Source organism: Grammomys surdaster, unplaced genomic scaffold, assembly GCF_004785775.1.
Source record: "Grammomys surdaster isolate TR1022 unplaced genomic scaffold, NIH_TR_1.0 313, whole genome shotgun sequence".
In the NCBI taxonomy this organism is placed as follows: domain Eukaryota; kingdom Metazoa; phylum Chordata; class Mammalia; order Rodentia; family Muridae; genus Grammomys; species Grammomys surdaster.
In genome coordinates, this window is record NW_021604732.1 from 2,312,407 (window position 1) to 2,335,463 (window position 23,057).

Here is a 23,057-nt window from a genome sequence, read left to right on the forward strand (position 1 = left end):
TTTTTTTTTTTTTTTTTTGGGTTTTCGAGACAGGGTTTCTCTGTGTAGCCCTGGCTGTCCTAGAACTCACTCTGTAGACCAGGCTGGCCTCGAACTCAGAAATCCTCCTGCCTCTGCCTCCCAAGTGCTGGGATTAAAGGCGTGTGCCACCACCGCCCGGCTTCTTTCACTCATTCTTGTTCATCATCGCTTTGTCTGCCTCTCTATTAGACATCACTTTCAAATATGGCTACTTCCTTCTACAAACTAACTTTACCTTCATTGTTTGGAATTAAAAGTGTGCACTAAAGGTGTGTCTGTAATCCAGCCAGACGAATTAAAGGTGTGTCATTCCAGCCTGATCACACAGACAAATGTGCTTCCTTGCTCAGCAGCTGTGTTGCTGGATTAAAATTCCTCTACAACCACCCAACTCTGGAAGCCTGAATAGTTAGTAAGCCTGAAAAGTGTATGAGGGCATGGAGAAGCTCGTCTTAGAAAGCTGGCAGCCTCTCCCTACACTTCAGCAAGCAGGGACTTTAGCCTAGCTTTATTTGCTTAAACTGTTAGTTGACTGGCAGACCAGCGTTTATAATTAGTCAGCTTTCACTTCTGCCTCCGCACCAGGACCCTCGCTGGGTTCTATCTATATTCTATTCCTCTTTCTGACTTTCAGTTTATTAGTCTATAATTAAGAAAGCTGATGCAGTGGTTCAAAGTCCCTTTCTACAGGAACCTTCACAAAGCCAGCATGATCTCCACACCTGGAGTCTGAACTCAAGTGAAGACCTTTGCTGAAGCTTTGGAGATTGCCCAGCAGAAAGTTAACTTTTGTTTGTTGTGGGGACAAAGTCTCACTATGTAAACCAGGTTGGCCTTGAACTCAGAAGATCCACCTGTCTCTGCTTTCTGGAGTGCTAGTTTAAGTATTTTGTTATTAATCCTTTAAGTTGACGATCCGGCAAAAGGATTGTAGAACTAGACAGACTCAATTTTCAAACAAAACACTTGAAGGTGTGGCCAGGAGATAAGGATGGAATTCTGGGACAGATTCTTCTTTGTTAGCATCTCTGGAAGAGTTCAGCAGGATTAGGAGACACTAACAAGAAGCTGTGGCTCTTTCCTAACTGGTAAGTACCGTCTTCTGCAGGCTTGTGTGGAGAGAAGCAATGAGGAAAGTGCTCCTTGGAGGTTCTGTAACACGTGGTTTTGCATTTGAGATGGTGTGGGATTCTGTGTGGGGCATTAGGACAACTTAATACCCAATAGAAATCTTCGGATTCTTGGAAGGTGGATGGACGCTAACTTAAATGGAATAATGGACTTTTATAGATGAGCTATCAAAGCCTTCTTAAATGAAGTTAACATGAGATATAAGAAGGAAACTGTAGAAGACGATAGTCTGGTACTGTTAAACTGAGCCCTATAAAGTTAGGCCTGTATCTATACCTTCAAATTGACTTCTGGAATTTAAGGTTTTGTGTTAGGTTTTTGAACTTGGCAAGGCCGGAAGTAGAAAAGATTTGCTTTAGTTGGAGTGTTGAGACAGAAGCATGTGACCAGTCTGGAGGGGGGGGGTGCACCCATTAGACCTTGGTGTACATTTGGCACATTTTTTTTAAAAAAATGATTTGTTGCCCGGCAGTGGTGGTGCACGCCTTTGATCCCAGCACTTGGGAGGCAGAGGCAGGCGGATTTCTGAGTTTGAGGCCAGCCTGGTCTACAGAGTGAGTTCCAGGACAGCCAGGGCTACACAGAGAAACCCTGTCTCGAAAAACCAAAAAGAAACAAAAACAAACAAACAAAAAAAACAAAAAACCAAACGATTTGTTTTTATTTAATGTGAATAAGTATTTGTCCACATGTATGTCAGTGTGAGGGTGCCAGTTCTCCCCGCCCCCCAGAACTGGAATTACAAACAGTTGTGAACTGCCAGGTGGGTGCTGGGAGTTGAACTTGTGTCCTCTGGAAGAGCAGCCAGTGGATGGAACCACTGTTCCATCTGTTCAGCTCCTGGATTTCATTTTCCTTTAAGTGTTGGGAAAGATATTTAGAGAAAAGCTTGAGGAGATTTTTAAAATGTATACATTTATGTTGAGAATTGGTATACTCTTTCGCCAGAATGCAGCTTCTTGTATTCAGGGAACTCCATCCTCTTTGTCTGTCTGTCTGTCTATCTGACCTGGTATTTTCCCTCACTTCCAGCTGCTATAGGGTAATTGTGCTTTCACACTTCAAAGCCCCAAAGCTTTGTTCCCCCACCTAACGTGTGAAGTTTTTAAAAAAAGCCATGAGTCAGTCAGTGCAGGAAATACATAATGAACTCTCAGTAGGATTTTTACAACACAGACCTCAACGCCCGCCGTCTACCACTGAGTTCTGAGATTACAGGCAGTAACCGCTGTAACTGGTTCTTACCATCACTGTATTTGAGACAGGGCCTCTTGTGTGTCAGGATTTCCTCAGAATAGAAGCTTTGCTGGGGATGAGCTTGACCTTCTGATCCTCCCTTTCCCAGTTGCAAACACCTCCAGACCCTGTTTATCTGATGAGGAAGCTTGAACTCAGAGCTTCCTGCTTGCTAGGCAAGCTGCTCATTTTTATCAAAAACCAAACAACATAAAAACAAAAAAAAAGTAAGAAACCCTAATTTTAACAGATTGGCAATCCCAACACTTGAGAGGTAGTAGGGAAGGGCTTAAAATCCAACTGAGCTACAATGAATCAGAGGCCAGCATTATTTATTTATATGGGTTTCTCTGTGAGTCCTGGCTGTCCTGGAACTCACTCTGTAGACCAGGCTGGCCTCAAACTCAGAAATCCGCCTGCCTCTGCCTCCCAAGTGCTGGGATTAAAGGCGTGTGCCACCACCGACCGGCCCAACATATATCTTAAAGTAAAAAAGATCAAACCTGGGGCTGGAGAGATGGCTCAGTGGTTAAGAGCAGTGACTGCACTTCCAGAGGTCCTGAGTTCAAATCCCAGCAACCACATGGTGGCTCACAACCATCTGTAATGAGATCTGACGCCCTCTTCTGGTGTGTCTGAAGACAGCTACAGTGTATTCATATATAATAAGTAAATAAATCTTTAAAAAAAAAAAAAAGATCAAACCTTTTGATTATGGCCTGCTTTTGATCGTGGTCTCTTTCCATTTGAGTGTGCATGATTGTGTGTATGTATATATAACTTTAGTTATATAAAAATACAGACTCTTCTCTAAGGTAGCTATAAAATAGGTGATTTTGATCCAAGTTTGAGTGACCATGGGGACATCAGATAACCCTGAGTGACATTCCACTATGGAAAGTTTATATGAAGTTCATTTTATTTTGCAATTATTTATTTATTTGTGTGTGTGTGTGTGTGTGTTGCAATAGCATCTTACTATGTAAAGCCGGCTGATCCGGAACTTCCTATGCAAATCAGACTGACCTGGAACTCATTCCTTTGCCTTCTAGTTCTCCGAATGAAGGCATGTGCTACACCATACCTGATTCTTTTCTGTTTGTTGTATTCACTTTTTTGTATATTTCCTGGAGATAGAAACAAGGCTGTCTCTGCCAGTGAACTCTAACTCCTGCCATCCAAACTCATTTTCCCATGTTTTATTTAGAGACAGGGTCTTAAGAAGTTGCTCAGCTAGCCTAGACAGGCATTAAGATCATGATCCCCCAGCCTCAGCCTCCTGAGAAATTGGAGTTACAGGCCTGTACTTCCAGGCCCAAAATGAACTTTGACAATCCCAGAAATGAAAGTCAAGGATCAGAGTGTGTACAAAGCACAAAGGTAGGACTGGTTGTGTTGGGTCATGCCTACAATCCCAGCATTCTGAGGCAGGAGGATCTCTATTTGTGAGAGACTAACCTGAGAGAGAAAGAGTTCCAGGTCAGCCTGGGCTACAATGAGACCCTACCAAAGTAACAGAGTAAAACAATAAATTAACCAATCAAGCAACCACATGGGTGGGTCATGAGGTAGAAGCTACAGTGAGGCAAAGGGATTTCTGGTCAAGAGATGTTTATTGCCTTTCCAGCCTCAGAGCAGTTGAAGCTAGCTGAAGCCAACCTAGGCTATATTTCAAGTGTTATCTAAAAGTTTAGAGATGGTTAAAAGCTGATCTCAGTAGCTAATGGCTACTCAAAGATCTAAGATACCATGAGATAAAGTATTCTATCACTCTACCATTAGCATATCAAGGTCTTAGGTATCTTGATCCCATGATTCTGCTTAGTGGTCAGCTGCTTAGAGCACCTCAGTTCACAGCACCTTAAAAGTCTTCTGGGTTTCCAGCTATTCCTTGCTCTCTTTTTCCTTGTATTCAATGCCTTGTGTTTATTAGCTCTTATTTTTGCAGCCCTGGCTTGGAAACATTGCCCATGCCTGTGAATTTGTCTGCCCTGACATTCAGGACCCCCTTGTCTTTATGCTCCTCTTGCCTCCTTGGGCTGCTTATGGCTGTGTAGGCACCTCTTCTCTGTTGCCTTTTCATAGAAGACCATCCCCAGGAGGACCCAGGGCCTTGCCTCAGCACAAAGAAAGCCTCAGCAAAGGCATTCCCTTCAGCATAATTTCTCCCAGAATACCTAACACAGGCTTCTGCCTTTCAAAGACCATTTGTAAGCCAGTTCTTCCCAAACTCTACGTTTAATGCAGACTTTCCTTCCTTATGTGGTCCCAAAGATATTTCTGGCTCAACATGACAAAAAACCCAGATATCTCTTCCAAACCCTGTGGTGGGAGAGGCTCTTCCCTCCTCTGCTGATAGCCCCTCTCCTCATGCATGGCTCAGGCTGAGTAACTAACTCATCCCCTGCAGACAGACAGCCTACAGGAAGCCCACTTTGCTTTGCCTTCTGAGCCCACAGAGAATCTAGCAGTTGAAAAGGCTTCTGAATGTACATGTGCATAAACACAGAGTCACACATATATACACAGAATTTTAAATGATCATGAAATTAGAAAGGTAGAATTATAAGATAATCATATTTGGTAGAGCAAACCACTATCATACTAAAATTTTACTCATTTCACATTTATTACATAGCTATGATATTAATACAAATGATTGTATGAATTTTGTATATAATGATGAATTATATATATATATACATATACATATACATATATATATATATATATAATTGTATATACATGGTATGTACATTGCATATACTAATGGTCTCTTAAAGGTTGTATCTACATGGACAATTAATACATTAAGAAAATTGTGTAAACATTTGACAGAGATAGGTAAGAGAGGATAAAGAGTCCGTGCCCAGTCACTCAGGGCATAGGTCTGTGCAGACTCCTAACCATACTGGATGGACAAGTGATCAGAGTGGGGAGAAGACCAAGGAAGCATCCAGCAAGCTTCGGAAGCTTCGGCGGCAGTGCTGGAGGGGTGTGGGTGCAATCTTAGCCTGCTCTGTCAGACTTAAGTGCACTTTCTACTACTGTCACACAGAAGGTATTTGAGCAAAGCTGAAGAAGGATTAGCCAGCCAGAAAGAGCTATGAGGGGAGAAGAGAGAGAGAAGGCAGAGGTCCAGATGCAGGAGAGTGCCTGTGGCAGGGAGAGGGCAGGGCAGCTGGGACAGTGAGGAACAGCAATGGAGAAGAACAGGGGCAGGGCAGGGACAGGGCTCAGGAGCCACATTGTGAGGTCTCCTTTTCCCAAGGACACAGAGAGTCATTGCTGGGGTGTGGTGGTCCCTCTGAGGACTGCTGTGACTGTTGGGCTGACAAGCAAGGACACCTGAGAGTGCTTGCAGGAGTTCCCTGTGGAAGAGACAACAGAGAGAACATGGTCAAAGAGCTAAGGGTGGTTGCGAGTCACATCGGTGCTGGGAGCCACACTGAAGTCCTCTGCAGGAGAAGTAGTCCCTCTTTACTGCTGAGCCCTCTCCAGCCCCCATGTTGACAATTTTAATGTGAATAGTAAGTGAAGGGAAATGGCTGGCTTACACAGCAGTCAAGGCTGGCAGGCAGATGGCAATGGGACATAAAGAGACCATTCTGTAAGGGATTTCAGAATTCTGGTTATGGATGGAGGCCTAGCATAAGCTGCTGGAGTTAGGCTACAGTGGAGTACACACAGTGAGTACCTAGTAGTACAGGGGGAGCAACGGGACATTGTCTTGGGTGAAAATAAACTGAATTCAAGCAGGTAGACTATTTCAGAGAAGGCTGCAGTGAGCAAGCACAGAGACTCCACTGAGAGTGTGCTCTGGCTGGATCTTATACCCACTTTCCTAAGAATGAGCTCTTTAGTAAGGACCTGGGAATTCAGTGATGGTCACTGAGTCCTGTCACCTCACAGTGCTCCCCTGCAGGTGGTGAGTAACCTTCAGGGGAATGCCAAAGTTGACCCTAAAATGCAGTGACTCAGGAAGCCTGCAATGCTCAAGTTAACAAAGAAAAATTCCATCGCCCAGGGAGAAGGCTCAGGGGAGCAAAGTGCCAGGCCAGCCTGACAGCTGAGTTTGATGAGGAATTCTCCTAAAGGTGGAAGGAGAGGAACAACTCCAGAGAGGGGCTTTCTCCCCTCCTCATGAGTTCCACTGCATACACACATCCATTCCCAGCTAGGAGGAGTCAGTGTATTACAATGGTAACAAAACAATAAGACATTCTGCTGTACCGTGTCCTCTGCAGATGTTAGGGTTCAGTATCTGGTCTTGTGGGAGCCCACGGGGTAGTGTGGGGAAATTCAACCCTGAGGATTTGGTTATGTGATGCCTCTGCTCCTCAGCTCCCACCTTCTTCACATCCTCATTGCTGAGGCAATCTACCCTCCACCTGTTCTCTTTCAGCTATTAACCTGTGCTGTCATGTGCTTTGTTTTACATCTTTATTTTTTTCCTCTTTTGTATGTAGCCCAGGCTAGCTCAGCATTGACAATTTTCATTTCAGCCTCCCCTATGCTAGGAATATAGAAGTTTAACATCAGACCTGTTTTACAGTTTGATCATCACTTTATTGAACTTCGCTTTGCTGTATAACATTGGCTTGCTTAGTACTTAGTATGTAGTCCAGGCTGCCCTTAAGCTCATGGCAATCATTCTGCCTCAGCTTAATGAGTGCTGTGCTCGCAGATAGGCACCATCATTCCTGAATCTCTCATGCTTTAAGTCAAAGGTGATGCAGGGAGAATGTCTGAGACATTTAAGCAGGGGTCAATAAGAAAAGAGAAAAAGTGATGGCTGTGGGTTAAGGAAGAAGAGACAAGACAGAACACAACCTGGAAAAGACCTGAGGTGATGAATTGGGAAGGAAGTCCATGTGGCCTTGGGACAGGTGGTCAGGACAGCGAATCTGAGCCCTAGGCAGGGACCAGATAACAGGGGCTTTACAAAAGCTCTGGACAAGAAATTTGGCACCTGCTCCTCGAGAGAGCTATGAGCTGGGTTGTCAGTGGGACACGCCATGGTCTGATTATATATACATTTACCATCTGTCACATTGCTTGTGAATTTGTTAGTTGTTCACTTACCCATCCGTGTAAGCTGCTTGCACAATTCTGGATATTTTACATCCTCTTTAGTGTGACTCATACTCCTCCATCCTCAGATTATTAGTAATAACCGCATTGAAAAGAAATCTGTTCAAAACTCCTTCTGATTGACATTGATATTTGCCTGGCCTAACTAAGGCTGTAAAACCACTAGGATGGACACATTTTGGTGTTCAAATGAATAAGATGTGTTTCAAATCCATGTGATACTCTTTAGCATTTGTTCTCCTATCTTTTGACAATGTAAAATTGAGCCAACTTTTGAGCCCATGAAATGGCTCAGCAGATAAAGGTACTTGCCACCAATCCTCAGTTCAATCCCCAGGGCCTGTTACAGAAAACCAGTACTTCCTTCACATAGGTGTCCTCTGACCACATGTGTGCCCTGGTATGTTCATACATTGCATGACACAAAACTATTTACATGTAATCTTTAAAAATTATAAAAATATAGCTCTTAATCTGAAGGAAATAGGGATTATTGCGACCCAACATGGAGTGACTGGGCTCAATAACTTGATGTAGGCTAGTTTATCATGAATGAATATCAGGTTCCACTGTGGAAGAGGTCATGTGAATTTTCAGTCCTATGGGAAAAGTAAGCCATAAATCAATGCATTTTCAAAGTAACCTGTTAGGAACTTCAGGCAGGTGAAACACAGCAGAACCTCTCTCTCTCTCTCTCTCTCTCTCTCTCTCTCTCTCTCTCTCTCTCTCTCTCTCTCTCTCTCTCTCTCTCTCTCTCTCTGTCTCTCTCAAGGTTTTTTGATGCAGGGTTTCCCTCTGTATCCCTGTATCCCTGGCTGTCCTGTAACTCACTGTGTGGACCATGCTGACCTCAAACTCAGAGGTCTGCCTGCCTCTGCCTCCATAGATCTGAGATTAACATCATGTACCACCACCACTCCACCTGAAATCTCTTCTACAGATTTCAGACCTTCTGAAAGTCTTAGCTTCAGGGTTGGTGGAAGCTAGCTGTGTGCAAATGTAACTGTACATGTCAGAAATTGTTCTGTCTGTCACAAGGATGTTAGCTGAGATGCAGGGGTTGGTAGCAAAAGGCTACTGAGGGGACAGGTGGGAATTGATGCTTGTTATGACTCTTGAAACACAGAGTTCTATCCCTGCACAGTCTCCCTGTAGGATCTCCACAGGGGTGGCTTCAACAGGGAAACACAAACTCAAGCTCTGACGATTGAAGTGCACTAAAGTATTCTTTTCAAACATGTAAATACAAAAATAAAAGGATTCCAATCAACCAGCAAGATGCTTACTTCATGGTAGATCTCACCTAGTCACTCAGTTGAGTTCCAGAAAGTGAAAAGGTTACGTCTGGGAACATAAAAAGCCATTAACCATCACTGCCTGTTCCCTTCCTTTTATGAGAGTAGGCCATAGGTTTCCCTGTGAGACATCTCAGTGAGAGTTATTTCATCTCAAGATGGTAGCCAACTCTGTGAGACACTGAATGTCCATGTCTATGACCCTACCTACCACAATAGAACTCTTAAAGGGACAGAATGGTTGGTACCATGTGCTGCAAACTATTTTTATATGCAAAAGTAAAATAGTTGTGTCTTATGTGGATTTTATATGTTCTAAAGTTGTCTAGTGTCCATTAAAATTCTCAGTGTTGGTCACCAGTTTGCAGCATTAGTTTTCTGATCTCCTAAATGCAGAGGCTGTTCCTGTGATTAGTGCAGAACCCCAGGCCTGAATGCTGAGCTTATGGTGGCTTCATGAAAGCTAGTACTATCTTTAAGACTGGTAACAGCCTTCTTTCCTCTCTGACAGGAAGTCAGAGAATCTCCTAACCAGAAAGGAAATTAATGATGTACTAGTCAGGCTTACTCATGTTTTTACGGTTTAGTAATTAAGAAGCACAAGCTGAAATCTAGAACTTGGACTCTGAGGACATGTAACATCCTCCATAAATGGGCTTAAAAGTAGCTGCCCTAGGGGTTCCTTGAGTATTCGGTGCCTGTGAGTAAATAGCTCAGGGTCTCCTTCACAGCAGATGCTCCAGGAAGCTGAGTAAACTTTCCTGCTATTTTACCTAGGAGGAAATGTAGCTGTAGAGAGCTCTGTGGATGGAAGGTTTGGGTCTGTATCCAGTGCTTTTCTAGGTATCGCTAGACATCCCCTGGGAAGAGGTGGTCTCAGTCACTATGTGTGGGTACATTCTAGCTCAGTCCATCTTGTTGTGTTTAAGATAGTTGAGGTTTGGGGCTGGAGAGATGGCTCAGCGGTTAAGAGCACTGACTGCTCTTCCAGGGGTCCTGAGTTCAAATCCCAGCAACCACATGGTGGCTCACAACCATCCATAATGAGATTGGATGCCCTTTTCTGGTGTGTCTGAAGACAGCTACAGTATATTCATAAATAAATAAATAAATCTTAAAAAAAAAAAAGATAGTTGAGGTTTAGGGACCAAACAGTATGGCTCTGAGCAGAAACTTTACTGTTTCCATCAGAGGACAAGTGCATCTTTGCCATTAGAAGGCTGGTCTTGGCTTAGAGTTCTACCCAGAGCACACACTCTAATGTCTGCCCTCAGTTTTCTCTGTTTGTTTTCTTATTTGTGTCCTGGCTGGAAGTCATATGGATGGCTCTGTGAGGAAGGACCAGGAAAGAAGAGTATGTTTGGGAGGACAGGGTGCCCTAGCAGAGAGGCCTGTGGGATTCACACAGTCAGGATGACGACCTGATCAGACATTGTGTGCTGAGTGCCACAGCTAACCAGAGTGTCTTGTCATTGTCTTTCAGGTCAGTACCATGAAGCAGCTTCAAGTCTTCATTTTGGGGCTCATACTGCTTCTCCCAGGTAAGTAAGGTGATGGCTGGGGATGCTGAGAAGGCTAGAGGTGGCAGAAGAGATGACAAGCCTTGGGCTGGTTTGATCATGAATTATGTAGTGAACAGAGAGTCAGGATAAACTGTAGGTTCCACTCCCTTAACATATATGAGTTTTAAAGCTGGTGGCTAAATAAACATGATCCCCGGAATATGTAAGGCAAGAAGTGCATGCATGTGAATGACAAGCAATCATGGGTACACACGCAACTATTATTGAGTATACATGCAGGATGACTAGGCAAAGTCAGTCTTCATTACATTTCTTTGTGCCTTTTTATTTATTTAAACAATTATGCAACTTCAAAACATTCTAATTTAAAACAGTCCATTAAACAGGCAAAAGAAGGAAAAACATAATTGTCTTTAACACAGGGGATGTTAGTCCAGGCTAGCCACAGATTCCATAGGTTGCTGAAGATCAGTTCAATCTTTTGATCCTCCTGCTTCTAAGTCCTAAGAGCTTAGCTAACTTATGCAAAACGTAATATATTTCTATGACCTAATTAAAGTAACATGTATTTACTTGTGATTCAAGGAAAGGTATTTGGCAAAATCAAATAATGAGTGTCCCAATAAGAAATATACTCATTTTATTCAACAAGAAAAGTACTTTCTCATATCATTTAAAAACTCATAGCCTAGGTCTCCATATAGACGATTAATGAGTCTCATGATTCATTGTTTTGTAATTTTGGCACTTTTTTTTTTTCTGTGCTGGGAATCTAACAGGAGGGGCTAGCCTAGACTAGCCAAGCATTTTATCATTGAGCTACAACATCCACCCTCAGAGTTGCTTTAGAGGCCACCTTGGAAGCTATTGGTATTAGGAATTTTATTCCATCATTTTCATCATTTCTATTTAATTACTTCAGTTTTCAAAATTGCATCATCAAGTGATTGGTTGTATATTCGCTAACTATGTTGTCTTTCTTTACAAGTGTGTCTTGTTCAATTTCTGGGGATGTCACCAACATGTAAGAAGGGATCACCACTTAGAGAGAATAAGTTGGTTTTGTGTGTTTGTTGGTTTGTTGTTTTACAAAGGGCTAATCATAAGGTCTAGATTAAGCCTCAGCCCTTCCTGTTAATGTCCTAAAATCCTTTCTGTTAGTTCACTTTGAAGTTACTAAGGTTCTGTCATAAAGCCAACAATGCTATATAAACAAGGCCTTGGCCCTGCTCTTTGATTGGGTGATGTGGGGAGAGGGTCAGTGATTCTGTAGTCTTTAGCACTGTGGGGGACCAGAGGGGATGGGTTGCAATAGGGTCTCCGAAGCTTAGACCTGTCTTGAACTCATTAGTCAGGTGAAGCTGGCCCTGGATTCTTCATCTCCTGCCTCTACCTCACAGGTTCTGGGAATACAAGGGAGTTCTGGGTACACAAGCGTTACGCATGTGCCCGACTTCTGAAATAAAAAGTTTTAAATGTATAAAAATAAAACATTTGAGCTGCTCTCTGTGGCCCATCACCACAGAGATGGGAGTCAGGTGGGAGGATTTTGATTTTAAACCAGATGAGGTGTATGGCAATACCCCATGTCCAAAAGAAACACACACACACCGTAGAACAAAAAGGAGACAAAAAGAAGCAGGGTGAATATCATGCCACAGAATAAGATGTTTTATTTACATGTGTATCTACCAAGTAATCACACCGAGGAAGACTGTGCCAACAGAAAAGATGTTTAGAGTCTCCAAATTCAAGCTGTAAAAATGGGTCTTTAATATAGGAGGATATGGGAGACAGAGGCAGCAGAGCTCTGGGAGTTTGAAAGTCAGCCTTTCTGCTGAAAGTTCCAGGCGAGCCAAGGCTACAGAGTGAGGCTCTGGCTGAAAAGACAAAGCAAGAACAAAAATGAAGTTGTAATTCCTTGTATGCCCCCAACAAACACACAGGTACACACACACACACACACACACACACACGCACGCACGCACGCACGCACGCACGCACGCACGCACGCACACGCACACACGAAAACACCAATGATAAGGAAGGGCTGGAGCTGTTCAGCACTTCTCTTTCATAAATTCAATTCCACTCAAGTCTCCCATTCCATACTTTTTCTGAAATGAATTAAAAACAAAAGCTTGGGAAAATGTTGAAAACTAACTCTCCCTCTCTATTCCTCTCTGCGTCTAAAACCACAGGTGCTGTGGATTCTTATACAGTAATACAGGGGCTGGTAGGTCACCCTGTCACACTTCCGTGTACTTACTCGACACACCATGATGGAAGCGTACCGGCGTGCTGGGGCCGAGGGGAATGCCGTCATTCTTATTGTATAAGGCCGCTTATCTGGACCAATGGAAATAAGGTCACATATCAGAGGAGCAATCAATACCAACTAAAGGGAAATATTTCAGAAGGAAATGTATCCTTGACGATAGAGAACACTGTTGTGAGTGATGGTGGTCCCTATTGCTGTGTAGTGGAGATACCTGGAGCGTTCTATTTTGTGGATTATTTATTGGAAGTTAAACCAGGTAAGTTTTCTTTATTTCTCACAAGTGAACTGAGTCCTCTATTCTGTAACTATACCTTAGGACATTAAAACACCCTTTTCTCAACACTGTAAGACTGTGACTGCTCTACCCTGAAAAGCAGGCTATGCAGGTGTTGCTGTGCAGATGTGCTGCCTTCAATAATGGTCAGCTGACCTTCTGAGCACAGGCCACAGGTGTAGGTGGAGAGTTCTGCTGTCTTCCCTGTCTTGCTTTAGGTTTTTGTTTTTTGTTTTTTTTCTTTGGTTTTTCAAGACAGGGTTTCTCTGTGTAGCCCTGGCTGTCCTGGAACTCACTCTGTAGACCAGGCTGGCCTCAAACTCAGAAATCCGCCCGCCTCTGACTCCCAAGTGCTGGGATTAAAGGCGTGTGCCACCACTGCCCAGCTAAATTTAATTTTTAAAACTATTTATTATTATTGTGTGTGTATGTTTATATGGTATGTGGCAGGTATACACACCATGATGAATTTGTCAGAGAGCAAACTTGTAGAGAGAATAGAGAGTATGTGGAGTTCTAGGGACGTAAGTTGAGTGGCCAGGCTTGCAAGTGAAGTGCTTCTACCCATGAATCTCCTTTTCTGGCTGCCTGTGTATTGATTGGCTGACATTTTTGGTTTGAGACTGGGCCTTGGGTTGTAAATCGGGAAGACCTGGAGTTTCCTGCCCATGTCTTAGCCTCCTGAGTGTTGGGATTATAGGGATGATAGGAATGTGCCCATACACCCTGTCAGGGTGAGGCCCATTCTGATGGAGCAAACAATGACTCGCAGCTCTATGTTTGGAGATGATTTAGGGAAGCCAGATGAAGCTGGTCATAGAGTGTGCAAAGAATGACTTATGAGGCAGCATTGGGGAAAGGTTCTGAAATAAGGTTCTGAGCATTCCCTCACCTCACAGATGTGAAACTATAGGACTTAGCTGGCTGAAGTTCAATGACTCTGGCCTCCACGTAAGAATGAACCTATATTCATCACAGACACACAGACACACACACACACACACACACACACACACTACAAAAACTAATCTCTAAAAAGAATGCCATTGGGAATGTAGAAATTTGTCTAGTATCCCTGAAGCCTTAGGTAATGTAGCTAGAACTCCAAACAAAAAAATAACAAAGTAGGGGGCTGTGTTTGGGAATCCTAAACAAATTATAGAAAACATTGTAGCTTGAGAAGGTGCTTGTCAAACACATGCTTACATATCTCCCTGGCCTTAGAGAGCCAACACCAGAAGGAGAATGGGCATAAATAACATCATAGTATTACACTATTAATTTCAGTTAATTAATTGAAGCTTTTATAAACCTTAGAAACTCGCTAACACACCAGTGCTTACAGAGCCACTGTTGACCATTCATCCAGTGAGTCCATTATCGAGCCAGCAGCTGATTTATCTCAACAACCATATCTAGATTTTCTCAAGGTTTAACCACATTGAGCTTCTTCTTCCACTGTCATAGGAACCCCATCAGCTCCTCTGTACTTTCCCGCCTACCTGGGAGATAAATGCTCGAGAGCAAGAAAAGAAAACTCCTGTGCTGGTTGCTTCTTTCCTGGGTTTTGTTCTCACAGTGATCATCTGACTAGATTTTCTGCAGGCTTCCTTTACTGTCCAGGGAGGGTTTGTATTATGCTCTAGCCTCTGCCCATATATTGGATTGGGTCAGGCAACAATCCAATAGCCTAGGGCCAGACTAGGTTATTAACAGACCTATGAATAGATGTATAGCAACAAAGACACAAAGACATGAATAAATAAATCCCTAGGCACAGTAGAAACAATGTAGCTTTTATTTTATTTCAAAATGAAAACACACTGGATTAAGGAATTTCACTGTATCCCCCACAAAGAAGAGTTTCAAAGCAACTGTTGCTTGTTCCCAAGGTTGTAGTTTGTAGGTAGGGCAGTGAACACAGGCAGGTTACTTACAGGGACCACCTGTCTGCTGACACAAAGGAGCCTGAGTGCCTCCCTGACTATTTCCTTCCAGCACCATTTTGCCTCTGCTCCATCTCTGCACACTGAGACCACCAGTAGCTGTTTGGATGCTACCATCGAGTCTGATGCTGTTGGTTTGTGAGCTGCAGGTTGAACATGCCTTATCTAAAGCTCCCAGTCTGCACTGCTCCAAAATCTGACACCTTTTGAGCATGGATTGTTAATGTACCTGCAAAATTCGACACCATGATCTATCCTGTGCAGAGCTATCCACAGATTATAACCTTACCTTAAGCTATATATGTAAAGCGTAGGCATGTGGATTCTAGCTCAATCCACATTTACACTTGTGCCCCACCCATAAGGTAATATCTTTATGCAAATATTACAAATTGTTAAGAAAGATTTTAATTCTGCAATTCCTTGCCCTAAGCATCATTGGATAAGTGATATTTATCCTGTCTCTCTTAGACTGAAAAAAAAAAACATAGAACACAGTGTCTACTTTCTACCAAATGTGCAAATCTCCATTGTGTTGGGCCCTATGTGGGATCTACATGCTAAGATTCAGGGCTATATGGTGTGTCTTCTCAGGACTGACTGAAATGAGCATGCTGGGCCTGGAAACTGTGGGTGAAGTCAGTCACCACTGAGAGGAGTCCCAGCCCTCATACCTTCTCAGTTCACAGAGATAGAGATCTGAGGATCTGACACCTATCATTTATAAAGTGTTTCCATGGGAACATGGGCTCTGTTCTCATCCATGTTGTCATGCAGCTGCCTCCTATTGGTGAGCCTGTCTCCACTGCCCCACCCTGCCACATCCTAGTTGATAAGAAGTTCAGGAGAGGAGCCATTGCCTGGAGAGAGCCTCTCACTGGTGCTAAAAGAGAAGCTCATGTCTCTTCTTGCTTGAATGATCCTTGCTTTCATCTTGATTTCCAAATCCAGAAATTCCCACAAGTCCTCCAACAAGACCCACAACTACAGGAAGACCCACAACTATTTCAACAAGATCCACACATGAACCAACATCAACCAGAATCTCTACCTCTACTCCTTCAACACCAGCACACACACAGTCGCACAAACCAGGTAAAACCCAATGTGTATCAGGGCCCAGAGTCCTTCTTATAAGGGACAATAGGGCACAACGAATGATTCAAGTAAGAACCATAATATTTGTGAAGAGTTCTCCCAAATAACAACCACAAGACCTGTGATTTTCCAGGCTCAAGCTGTATTCACCCTCTTTTGTGTAACAGTTTGCAGATGGAGGACACCCGTCTCTATCAGATCCCCAGGGGACTCACTAGTAGCCAAATGTAGGTGGATCATTGACCTAGGATAGCTGATGAGGATGGTGGGAATCTGGTCGAGATGGATATGACTTTCGGATGAAGAAACAAGGAATGACTGGTAACTAGGGTCACTGTGGATCCTTTATGTCCATTCTGAAATTGTCCCACCCAGCCGAGACCACAGTTCAGTGAAGCTAACGGTTAGTGTTTGCTTTATAATACAGTGTTCATTCTCAGACAATTGTCTGATATAGCTGAGGTCTGTCCCTATTGCATAGTGACAGGAACCAACACAGAGTCAGAACGTTGGTGGAGGCCATGAAGCTAGAATGTGGCTGAGACTCTGTCCCTGTTCACTTGACTTGGAAACTGGTTCTTCTAACTCCAGGGCCAGGCCTCCTGTTGTGGACACAGATATTTGGAGACTTTGTCCTGTTTTCACATGCTTACAGGAAATGGCTTCAGAACACCTCCCTTTAAAAAGAAGCCTTGTATAGTTTTGTTTTAAGTATCTTTTAATTCACTCGTGTACCATGAAAAGTACAAAATATATCCTTGGTAGGGGTGAAAAAACATCAGATTTGAAGGCTTTTGGAAATCACTTAACCTGCCCATGCTTTTGAGTGAGGCTATGAAGTTCATAGTTCAAATAGCCTAGAGGTAAGAATTCAGATTCAATATTAATGGGTAGCAATGTGACTTACAAATGGGAAAAGCTTGTCATCCTGAAGGCAAGGTTAGGACAAACCTTCTACATCTAGGAGTGAAAGGATCTATGTTCGAGTGGTTCTCAAAGCTTCCTAAAAAACCCATTCATGCTGTGACATCCATGCTATGTCTCCATTCTGACCAGCAGAAGAAGCCTCAGAGCTCTTTGTGATAGCAGAAACTGATGGGTGGTACTGATTCCCCTCACCTCTCTTGGCCTGCATATACATTCAAGCAGCAGAGCTCTGAAGGACTGGGCGACAGGCCGAGCTTGCAGAGGCCCCTAGGCTTTACCTAGGATTTTAGAGCACAGGATTTGTGGGAAAACCCACTTTGTTCCAGGCAGCTGCACACACTAAGAACTCTGAGACTCTCTCAGGATTGACAGAACTTTTCAGTTCTTAGCTTTTGGTGCTTTGGAGGATGAGCTCCTGGGCTGAATTTGGAGAACATGGATAAGTTTCTGACTTTATTGAAACCTGAGATTTAGAAAAGAAGTGTTGGCTCATCTGTCCATAGGACCTCTTGGGAGTGGAATTAGTGTAATCTAGTTTTTGTATTGTTAGTTTCCTAAAGAGTTGTAGTTGTGGGTTGATTGTACAGCTCAGAGAGAAGGCAAACATTCAGGTTATTGTAAGAAAAGGGCACACATCTTCAAACCCACTTCTTGTGTTCATCCCAGCTACATTAAATTCTGTTCATGGAATATGCTATGTGAGGGCGTAAGAGGAGTGGAAAAAGTGACCATGGCTGGGGAAACAAGCTAAGCTCACCATGCCTTTTACCAAGAACTAAATGGCTGGTGTGTGACCATCTAACATCTGTGTTGTCCCGTTTTTAATTTAGAAGGATGGCCACATCCTTTTTGATGCTTGAGTGTTAGGTTAAAACAAAACAAAAGAACTGAGCAGGGGGCATGGCTTACATGTGAGCACCAGGTTGTAGTGAGGTAAGTTGTCCAGAAAGACCACTGAGGGTTTCTGAGGAAGCTCAGCTGTAGGAATTCCCGTGTGACTGCATACAACTTCCTCCAAGACTCTCAGTCATTCTGAGAAGGGAAGATTTATTGGACTCACAGAGAGGCAAGTGCTCAGCTCTTCAATGTGAATTGTGTCATTGTTGGGAAAATGTAGGGACTCCAGGAAGAGAAAGGGAAATACAGGCTGCACTAGAGAGTTCCATGTGGAAGCCTTTGGAACTCTCTCCAAAGCCTTGGAGAAACGGATGATGAATCAGATAATGGGAAAGTATTCTTAGTAAAGGAATGGGAGGAGGATCAGAGAGTGTGCTTCAGTCAGTCAGCACTCACTCACTCACTCACTCAACCAACTAGTTAGTAAAGACGTGTTTGTTTTCACAAAGAGAGGATAAAGGAGAATTCCAGAAGTCAAGGCAGGTTGCAGGACAGGAATCATCATCAGAGTGAAACAGCTACCTTGAGAAGGCCTCTGAGATGGATCAGTGTAACTACTCCACATAGTTCAGTGAGCATGTGTCCCTGCAAAGAAGTGGGAATAATCTTGACCTGGAATAAGGCCTTTAGTGAAGAGGGTAGTGAGAAACTTCAGGCCCTTTCCTAGAGAGTGAAACACTGTTTGTCTTAATCCTGATCTTAACTGAGTGTCCTATTCTCTGAGTGTTAGTGTTGACTGTATGTTCCACAGGTGTTCATGCATCTAGAATGGAAAGTGTGAGATAACTCTGAATACTTATAAAGTTTTCTAGACTATTAGATCTCACTTGCTCAGGATAGTGAAACAACTACAGACAGTGGCCATCTTTGGATATATTTCTAAGAGGAGTCAGCAGATGCAGAGTGAGTAGGAAGGAGCCCTTCCTGCTTCAGAAGGTTGGGGAGGCACTGTGGGAGGGTGATGGTAAGTTTTGGGTTAAGTGCAGTTTCCATTTTCCTTGGTTGGTGAGAACCTCCTTCACAGCTGAAATAGTTCTTCCATTGTTCTCATTCCAGAAGCCACTACATTTCATCTAGATCAGACAACAGCTGAGGTGACAGAAACCTCATCCTATATTCCTGCAGGTAATTATGTTTGCCTTCTTGAACCTCATGACATGTCCAGATCTTGATAAAACTGATGTTGAAAAGGGCACAGTCTTTGAAACAAGACAGATCTGACTTTGTAAATAAATGGTGGTAGGTTCAGAGGAACAGCTTCATGCTACTCCACACAGCAGCCTGAAATGGTTCCTTCTCCAATATGGACCTCCATTTATCCAGAACTAAGCTATATGGCTTCTTCATGGGAAGATAACATCAGGGAGATCCGATGTGATGGAGTGTTAAAGGTTTATGAATATATATTTAACTCAGATCCCAAGCACAGGGATCTTTATGAAGAGAGATGCTTAGGAAAGGAATATGACATACTGTGGCATGAGTAAGGGTTTCTTCTATTAATTTCCCATTAGTATATACACTGAGCATATATGTGATGTTGGTGCCTCTCAAGTGGAGCCCTGGAGGTTACCCAGAAGTTCACCCCCACACCCCACTCCCCATGACTATTTTTGAAGCAATGTTTCAAGATGTAGCTTACAGAAAAATCATCTTTAAATAATTTGTTTCCTAAGCAATGTGGTGGCATAGACTTCTGAGAGATATTTGTTTACATTCAGGAATGGGAGAGAAGGGCAATGTTCTATATCATTTGACCCTCAACAAAGTTGACTTTGTTTATTCCTCATGCCAACTTGGTTCAAGATATCTGTGTACAGCATAGGTTGCTTCCATAGAAAAGTCTGCCTTTTATCAATGATTCCTGAAGTTATCAACTCTATCCACAGAATAAGAAAAACAGCCACCCTCTTGTCCATCCTTTGGGAAAAGCCATTTTCCCATCCCTATGCATGGGTTTGCCTTCTATGAACTATTGATTGCTCCTGTGTTTCTATCCTGATTGATTTCTCTCTTAGATAAGAGTTGTATGACTTACAGAAATGTCCACTGTCTCTGAGTCTGTTCCATTATTCATTCAATGAATATAATGCTACTTGTTTTATAAAATCATTTTATTGCAATGAATTTTACAGGATACTGTGGCTATTAAGTGTGATGAAGACCTTGGGTCGTATTTTCGAAGGGAGCGAGTGATAGATACAGTAACAGATATGCCACTACAATTACTCACAGTACCTGAGCTCTAGAGGCCTGGTCTAGGGACCTGCTATGACTTGCAAACATCTACTTTTATGTGTCTCTTTTAAAAACCAAATGACTCAGTTTGATCCCAAGCTCATCACCAGGCTTGAGTCTTTGGGTCTTAAAACAGCCCTGTCTTGTCTACACTAACCTTGTCACTAAAACTTCCTTCACTATAGTCAGTAGTCTCCTTGTCTGCTTTGACAATCTTGAGTTCACATGGGCCATCTGAGGTTGTATTCTGATCTGAACATTTGTGTCTCTATAATGGTTTTGTTAATATTTAATTTTCAATGAAGTAGATTAAGAACTGGAAGTATCTGAAAGGCCATTAGATTCTAAGAGTAAGATGTTCATGTATGGTATTAGATCATTTATAAGAGGGATGAAGGGCCTTCTCCTTCACTTGGGGATACACAAAAAGTACCAGCTATGAAAAAAGAACTTTGACCATCTACCCAGTCAACTTGTGTTCAGATCTGGGACTCCAAGCCTTTAGAACTATTTTGTTCTAAAAAGTTAAGGGAAAATTTACCAAGATGAACTCTCAATTCTGAACATCTATCCTCCAAATGAAAGGGCATCCAAATTCATAAGAGAAAACTTACTAAAGTTCAAATCACACATTGCACCTCACAAAATACTAGTGGGAAACTTCAACATCACACTCTCATCAATGGACAGATCATGGAAACAGAAACTAAACAGGGAAAGAGTGAAACTAACAGAAGTTATGGACCAAATGGATTTAACAGATATCTATAGAATATTTCATCCTAAAACAAAAGAATATACCATCTTCTCAGCACTTCATGGTACCTTCTCCAAAACTGACAATATAATCTATCACAAAACAGGCCTCAAAAGATACAAGATGATTGAAACAATCTCATGCATCCCATCAGATCAACAGGGACTAAGGCTGGTCTTCAATAACAACAAAAACAGCAGAAAGCTCACATACACATGGAGGCTGAAAAATGCCCTACTAAATGACAACATCATCAAGAAAGAAATAAAGAATTAAAAAAATAAAAAGAATTTAGAACTATTTGTTATATAGAAACTTAAGTGGACTAAGGTGGGTTGAGTACACCAACAGCAGCACCCTAAGAGACTTGCAGCCCCGAGATCCCAAGACTCACACATTGTGAATCCTCGGTCTCACTGTTCACACTTTGGATGGATCCTATACTATCTCCTCTCTTTAAACCTATAGAGATGGTATGACTTTGCTTGATCAAATAAGGTGATGCTGAACTCTGCCATCCATCCCAGCTAGCTCTTACAATAGTTGTACATTTTGAGAATGGCACAAGCTGACCTTTGTGTTTCAGAGTTGGGTAATTTGCCCTTGAGGAGCATCCAAACAAGATCAGGCCTTCCAAGATTCTGTGTGTGCACATTTGTAGCTTAATATTCTCAGGAGATGATTATCTGTGGTTCCCCCAACCCCATGTGGCCTACCTTTTCCCAGGCATTTTTGGGCACTAGTTAATTTAGTTACATGCAGTGATCTCATAGAGTCCAGAAGATATAGCGACCTTGGCTTTTGAAAATGAAATCTTAAGTATGAACACTTTTCAGGCAGAAAAACAAAATTAAAATAGTTTAAAAAAACAAAAGAAAGCAGCAGCCATCTGCCAATGTTGCTGGGTGTGGGGAAGATAGAGGGAGCAGGGGAGGGAGATGATTCTTGATAGCTGTGCCTGCCCAGAATCTTATATACCATTTCAGTGATTATTTCATGGTAATTTATGTCACTGCTAAACTGAGGAAACTCTATAATTCTTTGGAGACACAAACTTTTCAATTTATCCACCAATGCTACATACATTTCTTTTGACAAGCGGTTGAATATTTCTCATTAGACATATGATATTGTTAAAGTGAACTCCACAGTATTCACTCTCTTCCTCGCTGTTCCTTCACATAACAATAATGACGTCACCTGTGTTTTCCAATCCAGTGTTGAATGCTCAAGCATGCATTCTGAAGTGCTTCTGTCAGGACCTTGTGGACGGAGGTCACTTTGCTAATGGACATGATTGGCACTGAATTCAAATTTTGTCTGATTCAACTTCACATTACTGAGTCAATTACTCTGAATCTTGGAAGGTCTTGCTTAAGAGCCTAAGTGCCAAACAAGAGCCTAGGCTGTAGATGTTGCCTAAACCTAGTCATTGCCTTTGGCTCCTTGAAAGGGCTCTCCCAAGGAGTAGAATGTAAATTCTGGAATGTGTGACTAGAGGAGGGCTATGAGTCATCCTAAGGGCAATGGCAACTTTAGTGGTTGTTAGGGACTTCCATAGACCTGCAGTATTTCCACTCATTGTAAGGATATTGTGTGTGTGTGGGTGGGGGGGGGGTTGCCACAGAGTTGTCTGTTATTTGTAAAATGTAGAAATATATAATCATCTGATATCTGCTTCTTCATATATAAATGCAGTTAAGGGAATTCTTGTCAGAATGTTATAATCCTTATGTGTGCCAGATACTGCATGAAAAGAGGATTCTGTATTTCGTTCATAGACACATAGAAACAAGAAACAGTGAAAACAATGCATTTCTTGTTACAAAATAGACATTTTAAAAACACTTTATCTAAGTGTTCCAAACTTGCTGCTTAGTGACTCTCCTTCCATATTAAATCTTAATCCTCAAAAGGTGTAAGACACATTGGCCTTGTGAATATTATTTACAGATGTAGTAAAAAATAAATCTAAATATTTATATTTGTAACTAATTTTTCCTCCCTTTGACCAGCTTGGAATAACACTGTGCCATCCTCAGATGACTCTTGGAATAATAACACTGTAAGTATATTCCTCCCTAAGTTATTAGCCATGTTCCCTTCTATATCTTGCAGGAAGCATATTGTATTTAAGAACTGTGTCTATAATATTAGTTCACAGACATTTGTGTCAAAAGAGAAGTAGAAAAACAAACAAAAAAAAGGGTCAGATATAGTGGTATAGGTATATTCCTTAACTTTAGAACTGAGAAAGTTAATTCAGAAGTTTGATGCCAGCCTGGACCACATTGGCTTCTGTAGTAAGAACCTATCTCAAAAAATGTAGAATATATATA

At 42.3% G+C, this 23,057-nt stretch overlaps 1 protein-coding gene and 1 long non-coding RNA gene across 3 annotated transcripts in view; one reads left to right on the forward strand and one right to left on the reverse strand.

Annotated features, from left to right (window-relative positions):
- Positions 1–23,057, forward strand: part of LOC114629661 (T-cell immunoglobulin and mucin domain-containing protein 2-like) — a 34,652-nt gene that overhangs the window by 3,178 nt on the left and 8,417 nt on the right. Inside the window, exons 1-6 of one of the 2 annotated variants that reach the window (XM_028777736.1) lie at positions 674–1,109; positions 10,261–10,318; positions 12,502–12,837; positions 15,753–15,896; positions 18,780–18,848; positions 22,734–22,783. In XM_028777736.1, the coding sequence (XP_028633569.1) occupies positions 10,270–10,318; positions 12,502–12,837; positions 15,753–15,896; positions 18,780–18,848; positions 22,734–22,783 (648 nt within the window). In that variant the 5' untranslated portion in view covers positions 674–1,109; positions 10,261–10,269. Of the gene's footprint in view, positions 1–673; positions 1,110–10,260; positions 10,319–12,501; positions 12,838–15,752; positions 15,897–18,779; positions 18,849–22,733; positions 22,784–23,057 lie in introns of those variants that run through there. The other variant, XM_028777737.1, reaches the window with a different exon arrangement.
- LOC114629663 lies at positions 11,945–13,051 on the reverse strand. Its single transcript, XR_003712701.1, has 2 exons — positions 12,570–13,051; positions 11,945–12,180 (listed from the first exon to the last, which is right to left on the reverse strand). It is a non-coding gene; the product is annotated as an uncharacterized LOC114629663 (long non-coding RNA).